At 42.4% G+C, this 10621-nt stretch overlaps 1 protein-coding gene across 1 annotated transcript; it reads right to left on the bottom strand.

Moving 5' to 3' along the window:
- Nucleotides 1–2488: 2488 nt before the first annotated feature.
- Nucleotides 2489–3028, bottom strand: LOC101593511 (calmodulin-1-like). The gene has a single exon (XM_004659948.2). The coding sequence runs from the start codon at nucleotides 2912–2914 to the stop codon at nucleotides 2573–2575; it is 342 nt and encodes a 113-aa protein (XP_004660005.2). The 5' UTR covers nucleotides 2915–3028; the 3' UTR covers nucleotides 2489–2572.
- Between the last annotated feature and the right edge of the window lie 7593 nt (nucleotides 3029–10621).

Genomic DNA, 10621 nt, shown 5'->3' with positions numbered 1-10621 from the left:
TTCACACCAGGGAGCACCTTTTACATTACTAGCATTTATCTTAAGATTGGGCTGTCTAGAAGGGACAGTCACTTCACTCTGTATCAATAATGTGGTAATATTAACATTTGTAACATTACCTCCCTCTCCTGACCCATTTTGTTTTTCCTTAGTAATCTGAGTTAAAGTTGCAAGTATTATACTCATATCAACTTTAGACTTTTCTAATGGGTCCTGCCAAGCACTAAGATTTTGTTTTTGTAATACAATACATGGGGGAGCTAGGTTCTTATTACCCTGGAAAAAACACAAAGTGCCATTCAGATGAAAAGAAGTTTGATTATAAATTGTTGGTGTTTGCATAGGATCCCTGATGCAAGGCATTTCCCCTTGGCAAGATGTGGAAAATAGAGTAGGTAAGACACTAGAATATGAATGAACTGGCATAGGGACAGGCCATGTTCTGGCCACAGCCCAAAACTGCATCTTAATTCCCTTTATCATCATCGGCAGGAACAGGCTCAGGATCATCAGTAGTAATACGGAGGTTGTCATTCCTTGTTGTCTCATGACGCACGATTCGAGTCAACCGCTCTGGCACCCAGATAGGATCAGCTTGGCCCTGTGGAAAAACACAAACAGCTCCCCTGGATCTGGCTATAACTGGATCCGGGCCTTTCCAGACATTTTCAAGTACATCCTTATATCCTATAGCTTCATGATATCTATTATTGGTATTAGGATCCTCAAAGACTGGATAAGCACTAGCCAGCTTTTTCCAAGTATCTGGTTTTATCAGACTACATCCGGACGAAGGACGTGCCCCAAACGGAAGTCGGCCATCTTGTTGTTTACACTTTTTACTCATAGAAGCATAAGCTGGAGGAGAAGTAAAGACGCCATCTTGTCTGGGTCTAGAACACTCCCGACCACATTCAGTCTCTACTTCCTCAAAATCCTGTTCTTCCTCTGGAGTTAATTCTTTTCCCTCAGATTCACTAGAACTTTCTATATATAAATTTGCAAGTTCCATTAAATCTGGATATAACTTAGGACCTGAATTTGGCCCTTCCTTTTGTGATTCATTTTTATTCTGCGCACTTTTATTCTGTTCTATTTGAAACCTAGGTTCTCTTTTTATTTTAACCTTTTTTTGTTTTCCCCTTTTACTTTCTTCAGACTCTGACATACTATCTTGATGATGTGCTAATATGCGTTGACCTTCCCTGATCACTTCTTCACAATGTTTGTCCTCCAAACAGGATCGCACCAAACGCCATAAGGGCTGTGTACCTGCGCGCAACTTTCGCGTTTCTGACTCACGGTCAATGTCTCTGCCTAATTTATCCCAGCAGGTCAAATTTAAACCTCCAGTCAGCTCAAACCAAGGCGCTATCATAGCCACTTCTTCCAAAAACCCTTTAAGAGTTTTATCTGAAATCTTAAGTCTACGTTGTGTTAGTACTTCCTGAAGTGGCTCCAAAAAGGTGGAGTGGTGTTGTCCCATTTTGCAACCTTATGTATGTTACTTAGAGATCAGTTACAGGCCAAAACTTATCATATAGCACCAGGGGAACTTACCGGTACCGCCGCTCCGTATGTTGAGTTCTGAATCCTCCCTCGGAAGTATCCTCAGGGGTCCTCTCAATTGGCCGTTTGTTGACAAGTTCCCGGGTTTCGGCACCACTTGTTGCGCCCCTCCCGCCAGCAGGAAGAACAACAACAACAGGATTCTTCTCAAGCACACTTTATTGGGAGCTCCAGACTGAAAGAGAGAAGGACCCTGACCCTACAGAGCCCCAAGCTTATATACTAGTGGTCAGATGATTGTGCAGTGTCGTCTGATTGGCTTAAGTCTCATCAGCTGACTATGCATCACCCAATCGGGATAGGTGAGCAGCCATGTTAGGATAACATCATGTGCTCATGCACAGACAATTAGGATACAAAAGCAGTAAACAAGCTGACACAGCAAAGCCTGATAAAGCCAGCATGGCTTCCCACAGTCACTGTCACCATGGAGCGGAGCACATGAAGTCCAAGAGGACCATCCTACTACTGGGGCTACTGCGTCTCAAGTTTATCCTTCACCCAATTTCTGCATAGCATCCTGAGGTAAACCAATTTAAAGTGTTTGTTTTTGGTAACCAGCTATGGCAATTTATACTCACAAATTGAATTAGAATCCATCTGAATAGATTTTGAATTTGCTTTTCCTTTTTTCGGTTTTAATACAAATGCCTGACTGCTCAATTGTCAAGCTGCATGCATGAAAAACCGGCCAGCTCAGACTGTGTTAATCATTAGCACATGGACTGTAAGGAGTCCACTGAGTGCTTCCTTATCATTAAGGTAGTACAAGTATTTATATTGTAAAACGGATGTGTAGCTTGATCTTCAGGGGACAGGACCACCAACCAATACATGCAGATTTTGTGTGTGGACAGAAGGTACTTGTGACATTCAGTTTTGCTATATAGAAACAATGAATAAATGAAATTTTTTCTTTTTTCTTTTCTTTTTTTTTTTTCAAAAGGTAAGTAAAAGATTCAATTTGATTCTTCTAGAAGGGAAAGTGGTTCAAAGCAGGTCTTCATTTTGCAGTCATCATCTGTACAAATTCTTCATAGTTGACTTGTCCGTCTCCATCAATATCTACTTCTCTGATCATTTCATTTACTTCTTCATCTGTTAGTTTCTCTCCTAAGTTTGTCATAACGTGATGTAGCTCTGCTGCACTGATGTAACCATTTCCATCCTTATCAAAGACTCGGAATGCCTCACGGATTTCCTCTTCACTATCTGTGTCTTTCATTTTTCTAGCCATCATGGTCAAAAATTCTGGGAAGCCAATGGTGCCATTCCCATCAGCAACCACCTCGTTGATCATATCCTGCAATTCAGCTTCTGTTGGGTTTTGACCCAGTGACCTCATGACGGTCCCAAGTTCCTTTGTTGTGATGGTGCCATCACCATCTTTATCGAATAGGGAGAAAGCTTCCTTGAATTCAGCAATCTGTTCTTCGGTCAGCTGATCAGCCTACCATGGTGCAAGCGAAGGGAGGAGATTAGTTCTTACCTCTTTAGTTCCCTCTAGTTTTCAGGGAAGGCTGTTAACCATTCAGCAGAGAGGGAGCTCAAGGTCTTAGAACTTCGTTCCCGGTGTGTTGTGTTTTAGGACACTCTGCTATTATGATTATATGATATATTATGTCAGTTATAGGAGGGAATCCACGATCACACTCAAGAGGCACTTTTCTGTGACAGTAAGATTAAGAGGGCAGCCCCAGTCTTCCATGGGTGGGCCAACAGCAGAGTAATTTGATCTTGGCCAAATGTAAACTCAGAATATCATTTTTGTTTTTGTGTGTGTCCTGTCCTTTCCTATTTCTAAGAAAATTTCCCACAGGAGGAAAATTGTGGTTGTGATCTCCAAAAGGCATATTTAAGTTCCCTTTGTATTTGCTCTTTGTTCCTCAAATGCTTTTTTCCCCCAGTACGTTAAGTAGCTGGGCGTGCTGGCACACACATTTAATCGCACACCTTTAATCCCAGCACTTGGGAGGCTGAGGAAGGAGGATCACCTGAGACTATTTAGTGAAATCCAGGTCAGCCTGGACTAGAGTGAGACCCTAACTTAAAAAAATGCATCAAGTAACCTGGAATCTGTTCTCTTTGGAAATATATTCCTTGCACTCCCAAATTTCCTTATTAATGTGCATTTGCTTATGGGGACATTTATCTTGGTTTTAAAAACACAAAAAGCCAGGCGTGGTAGTACATACCTTTAATCCCAGCACTCAGGAGGCAGAGGTAGGAGGATTGTTGTGAGTTTGAGGCCACCCTGAGACTACATAAGTGAATTCGAGGTCAGCCTGGGCTAAAGTGAGACCCTACCTTGAAACCCCATGCACTAAATAATAATAATAATGATGATGTATCAGAAAAGGTTCCCTGATGGGACCCATGATTTTTTTTTCAAGGTTGGGTCTCTAGCTCAGGCTAACCTGGAATTCACAAGGTACTCTCAGGACGGCCTTGAACTCATGGTGAGCCTCCTATCTCTGCCTACTGAATGCTGGGATTAAAGGTGTGCAACACCATGCCCAGCTCTCATGGCAGGTTTTCACTCTACCCAGGCTGACCTGGAACTCACAGCTATCCTACCTGTGCTTCCTCAGTGCTGGGATTAAACATGTGCACCACAACCACCTAAAGTGTCTTTTTTGATCCAAGATAGGGTCTAATTCTAGGCCAAGCTGGCCTGGAATTCACTATATAGTCTCAGGCTATCCTCTAACTCAGCAATCCTACCTTTGCCTCCTGAGTGCTGAGATTCAAGGCAAGTGCCACCATGCCCAGCCAAAGTGTTTTATTTTTGAGACAAGGTCTCCCTGTGTAAGCAGGCTGGTCTCCTATGTTTCTCCTACCTCTACCTCCAAACTGTTAGGATTATATGTCCATGACACCCACCCTGGCTCACAAATATTTTAACTTTCCCTGTAATTGCAAGTTAATTGCAGATGTTTTAAATATTAGATACTGTTGTTTTTCCTCTGTACATAGCATGCTGCCTTCTTGGAGTATAGAATGTTTTGGCCTGGTGGCAATGGCAACTTTGGAGCAGAACAGTACAACAGTAGACAGTTCTATGATACTGGCCCTATTGACTCTTCTCGGTAGGAGGGTGTGGTGGTTTGATTCATGTGTCCCCCATAAACTTAGATAGTCTGAATGCTAGGTTCCAAGCTGATAGATTTGGGAATTAACACCTCCTGGAAGCACTGTATTGTTGGGGGCAGGCTTAGGGGTATTATAGCTAGTTTCCCCTTACCAATGTTTGGCACACTCTCCTGTTGCTGTTGTCCATCTGATGTTGGCTAGAGGTGATGTTTACCCATTGCTCATGCCATCATTGTCCTCTGCCATCATAGAGCTTCCTCACGAGTCTGTAAGCCAAAATAAACCCTTGTTTCCTATAAGCTAGTTTGGTCAGGTGTTTTCTGCCAGCAATATAAAACTGACAATAAAGTTGGTACCAAGAAGTGGGATCATTAATACTAGATACCTGACTGTGTGGGTTTTGGAGCTAATTATCAAGAGGAATGTGGAAAGATTTGAAACCTTGGCCTAAGAGATGCCTTGCAGTGCTGTAAGTACAGCTTGATAGACTATTCTGGTCAGAGTTGAAAGACCTGAATGCAGTAAGAACTATGGACTGTGAGGTTTGGCTTATGAGGGTGAGAAAGAACTTTGACTGGACTGGGCTATCAGCAGTTTGTGTGAGAGACTTGCTGTTATGCCTGTGTCCTGAGAACTTGTGTAGCGTTGCAAATGGACTGGAGTGTGCAGAGGTATATGGTACAAAAACAAAATCTTTGGGCCAAAACTTTTGCCCATTCAGCCACAATTTTTAGAGATTACAAATTTTTTTTTAAATTTTTTATTTATTTATTTGAGAGCGACAGACACAGAGAGAAAGACAGATAGAGGGAGAGAGAGAGAGAATGGGCGTGCCAGGGCTTTCAGCCTCTGCAAACGAACTCCAGACGCGTGCGCCCCCTTGTGCATCTGGCTAACGTGGGACCTGGGGAACCGAGCCTCGAACCGGGGTCCTTAGGCTTCACAGGCAAGTGCTTAACCGCTAAGCCATCTCTCCAGCCCGAGATTACAAATTTTAAGACTGTGTCACCTGACATGCAGTGGGACAACAGGAAGAATTTAGTGTCTTTTGAATCTGCCTAAATGTTGAAGTGGTGTCCTGTTCTTCAAAGTTTGATTTAATCCCCCCTCCCAGATTAACAAATTGGCAGCCCACCTGGTATTATGGAGTATAACAAATGCAGGAAAGAGAGGGTCATTGAATTTGCAAGACAGCTTTGTATTTTGGAGATGGCCATAGGCAAAGCAGGTTTGTTAGATTAACCTATGCGGAGACCCAATGGAGCCATGAGGATAAAGTGTGAGTTGCACCACAGACCCAATGGAAATGGCAGAACTATGAGAAGAGCTGCTGACATGGGATAAAGTTTTCTGGGACCGAGTAGCCTAGCTGGAGGGCCATAATTGGAATTCCACAGACTTGTTGCTGGGTAGAATTAAAGAACTTGGAGATTTGTCAATTGCAAACTTTTTGGACTTAGATCTAGAGAGCTTGATGTTTGCCCTGGTTGTTTTAAATCTTGTATTGGTTGAATATTTTTTTGCTATGCCCAATGCCATCTTTTGCAGTGGGAATGTTTACTTTGTGCCATTATGGTTTTTATTTATTTATTTATTTTTGGTATTGTAGCTCAATTAAACACATGGGAAGTAGGAAACATGCTTTCATGTGGAAACACTGCATAGTTTATGAGGTCCATTTAAGAGAAATTGAGGTGGGTTTTTTTTGTTTTTTGTTTTTTGTTTTTTTTTTTGGTGGGGGAACTGAGTAGCACCTCAAACACCTGGAAAGTAGAATCCAGGAGCATTCATGCTGGTTTCTCCTTGTAGGGAAGTTAAGAGGGCATATGGTGAAAACTGAGAGAAAATATCAAAGCAGAGACCAAGAGATTCAGAGGAGAAATGAGTAATATAGAGCGTTTACACTAAGCTGGATGTGGTGGTGCATGCCCTTAATCCCAGAACTTAGGAGACAGAGGTAGGAGGATTGCCATGAGTTTGAGGCCACCCTGAAACTATATAGTGACTTCCAGGTCAGCCTGAGATAGAGTGAGAGAGACCCTATCTCAAAACAGCAACAACAACAACAAATTTAAAAAAAAGGTACACTTATGGTTAGCCTGTGTTTAAAGAAATTAACAGGTAGCAGACTTTAGAGGTAGTGAAAGCACCTACATGGTACATCTGGGGTGTAAGGAAAATATGCACATAGTACGTTAAAGATCAGAGGAAAATCATACATATAATCAATCCTTGTAACCCTATCACCATTAGCCTTCACAAACGGGGGAAAGGCCCACCACTCATTAACACCAAAATTTTGGGGCTTATGCCTAAAAAGTTGTCTGGCCTGACTGGGAGCTACTATTCACTATTCAATAAGTCTTAATACCAATGCAGGGCCCCACAGCCCCCACAGGAATAGGACCTAACCCCGTTCTTGCCCCTCTGACTTTTACAAGTAGTTGCACCCTAAATGATACAAACACACCCATCTCTCCGGCAGGTTTCCAGCCTACCTCTACATGAGAGCTCTGTGGGCCCTTATGGGGCAGACCTTTAATATCTTAAATGCCTCCCAATCCAGTCTAACTCAGGAAGGCTGGCTATTCCTGTCCTCTAACCCCCCATTTTATGAAGGTCTTGCTATAATAGATAACTACACCATTACCCAGGACCCTAACCAATGTTCTTGGGGACATTCAGGCAAGATCACTCTGACACATGTCTTGGGTGCAGGGATTTGTATATTAGGAAGGACTAAGAAGAGCCCAGCAGGATACCCTTTGTAACCAAACTTTAGTGCCCAGCAATGGGTTTTCTTACTATACAGCCTCATCTGGATGGTAGGCCTGTACTTCAGGACTTACTCCCTGTATCCACCAGGAAACTCTATGTTATACCCAAGACTGTTGTGTACTGGTACAGTTGTTTCTGAAGACAACATATCATGAGGAAACTCAACTTGAATTATCTTATACCAACCCCTGCCCTCCTACCTGATCCAAGAGGGCAGTTGGAGCTGTTGCAATTTTTGTCTCTTCTTTAACAGGAATAGGAATAGTAGGATCAGCAGGAGTTGGCACTTCAGCCTTAATCCTGCAAGATGCCAGTTACAAAAAAACTTAAGTCTACTATTGATGCTGACCTTAAAGATGGAGAAACATGTCACCCAACTGGAAGAATCAATATCTTCTCTAGCAGAGGTGGCTCTCCAAAACCAGGGAGGTTTAGACCTCCTGTTCATGCAACATGGTGGCTTATGTGCAACCTTAGAAGAAGAATGTTGTTTTTATGTTAACTCAGGAGTAATTAAAAACTCCATGGCCCAACTTAGAAAGACTGCAGGATTGGGCACAAGAAAATAATAATAATAATAATGGGTGTGAAAATCTATTTAATTGGTCCCCTTGGCTAACAACCCTGCTTTCAGCCCTAGCCAGACCCCAGATTTTATTTTTGTTATTATTGATCCTTGGGCCCTGCATTATCAATAAGTTAGTCTACTCTGTTAGAGAATGGATTAACACAGTGCAGCTCATGGTACTCAGGATGCAGCACCACCCCTTAGAGCCCATCCCCTGAGGAGGACCCAAGATTGGGCCCTCTTAAGTTACAAGCAGAGGGGGGAATGAAGGGCCATACCAGAGTAACACGACAGGCTTCAGAGTCTTTAGTAGGCCTAAGTTTCTGTTTCCTGATAAGCGTTTAGCAGTTACTGGAAAAACCACAGACTGCCCAGCACCTGAATCCTCCCCTGTAATGGGCCAATAAGAAAGGACCAAGTAAGTCAGGCATGGTGGCACATGCCTGTAATCCCAGCACTTGAGAGGCAGAGGAGGATCACTGTGAGTTCAAGGCCACCCTAAGAATGAAGAGTGAATTCCAGGTCAGTCTGAGCTAGAGTGAGACCCTACCTCGGGGGGGGGGGGGCGGGAAGGACCAAGTAGATGTTATACATTCCTGTGGTCATAGATAAGTGTACCCAATCAGTTTGTAATGTGTATGCTCTTGCTAAATGTCAACCAGTCATGTAACTGCCAAGCTGGAATTCCCTTTTCCCCACTTGAACCCCAATTAAAAAACCTCTCCCAACCACCCTTCAGGGCCCTTGGATAGCCCCACTGTGTTGGTGACATCTGGAGCCTGAGCTTAAGCCCAAAATAAAGCTCTCTACTGTTGCATACATATCTGACTCTCTTGGTGGTCTTTGAGGACTCTGTGATCTGGGCATAACATTTGGGGGCTTGTCCGGGATCCCCAAGACCCCTGAGACTCCCTACATGTTGAGCTGAATCACCAGTTGGTAAGTGTCTGTACTTTTAGTTGTCTGTCTTTCAGGCCAGTAGAGAAGCAGGCCCAACCTGTATTTCTGAGTTTGCCCCCCCTCCCACCATGGTCTGGTGGACATGCCACTGCTGACCACCCTGCCTGGGCAGTGAGTCCTGGGTGCCTCAGACTCACCTGGAGAGGATTAAATCCCCTTAGTGGATTTGCAGAGACAAAGAAGGTCGCTCCTGCAGTACGATGAGAGGCTAATGTCTTACTTTCAGTTTTGCCTCCAGTGGCCACAAAGATTTGTTCTTTTTCTCTGAGTGTTCATTGTGCTTGTCAGTTGTGTTGTGTTTGTGATTGTGACTAAAGAGATGAGACGGATGCAATTGACACCCTTTCTCTTTTAGAGAACTATTTTAAGGAATTTTTCAATGTTGGGACATAGAATGCTCCTTAAAAATGCCTTTTGAGTGGTACTTAGATCAGAATGTTAAAGTATGTGGATAAAGGTGTGTGGATGTAGAAGGGAATTTTCAGGTTAAACCGAAACACCATACCTAAAGCTAGAGATTTTTCAACTGTTTACAAACTCTTCAGGAAAAAAAAATTTTTTTTTTCAGGCTAAAATATTTGGGATATCTTGCATGAGCTTTAACAAATTTAAGTCATAAATAAAACATATATTTTTTTTTATATTGGGCTGGAGAGATGGGTTAGTGGTTAAGCACTTGCCTAGGAAGCCTAAGGACCCCGGTTCAAGGCTTGATTCCCCAGGACCCATGTTAGCCAGATGCACAAGAGGGTGCACATGTCTGGAGTTCATTTGCAGTGTTTGGAGGCCCTGGTGTGCCCATTCTCCCTCTCTCTCTCTATCTTCCTCTTTCTCTCTCACTTTCAAGTAAATAAATTGCTTTACATTAGTAAAAAGTTCTATGGTACATAAAATCAATAGCTATCAAGATTAACCCAAAATCATTGGTTGTCAAATGGTGTCTTTTCTTTCAAAAAGGGCTTATAAAGGGTTATATTAGAATTTAGCTAGCTGTTTTGGCTCAAAAAAAGACCAGATTCTGCTCTGTTGCATATTAAATAACTATCTCAATTAAGTCCAGTGCTTATAACAAGATTAACTCTTAAGACATGTTCTCTACTTTAGGGTACAGCCTCATGCTCAAACAGTGGTCCTTATGTGAAAAGAAATAGTCAAGGTCTGTGGTTCTGTTTCCAGTGTTCTCTGGGTAATTGGTATCCACACAGGTATCTAAACTAATCAAAAATGTTTTCAAACACAGGTATTAAGACTTTATACTGTTTTACTTGTCCTTTTCTGACAGTTTTAGGTTAAATTAGTTAATCTGTAAATCAGTTGGTACTGCTTTCAAGACTGGTAACAGGTTCTGCCTATTTTTATAAATGTTAGATATTTAAAGTGTGAGATGTGCCTACTTTCTGTACCTCAGATATATGGCTTATGCTGTCACAGTGCAACAAAAACTTAAAAGATTGGACAAAATGATTTTAGAAGCTCTTGTGCCATTCTTTAAATCTACTTCAGTAATCAAATGTGCTCTATATGTACATACATCTAGGCTGGTGTAACTTCCTAAGTGTGTTTATTACCTATGTAGATGCCACAACCAATTGGAATCATCAGAGCAAAAGGTGCCAGTATTTTAGCCTTTGCTCCCAGGTCATGAGGCCACTG

The sequence above is a fragment of the Jaculus jaculus genome, chromosome 7 (genome assembly GCF_020740685.1).
Source record: "Jaculus jaculus isolate mJacJac1 chromosome 7, mJacJac1.mat.Y.cur, whole genome shotgun sequence".
Lineage (NCBI taxonomy): Eukaryota > Metazoa > Chordata > Mammalia > Rodentia > Dipodidae > Jaculus > Jaculus jaculus.
Note: the sequence above shows the minus strand (reverse complement) of the source record. Positions and strands in the feature narration are given on the sequence as shown.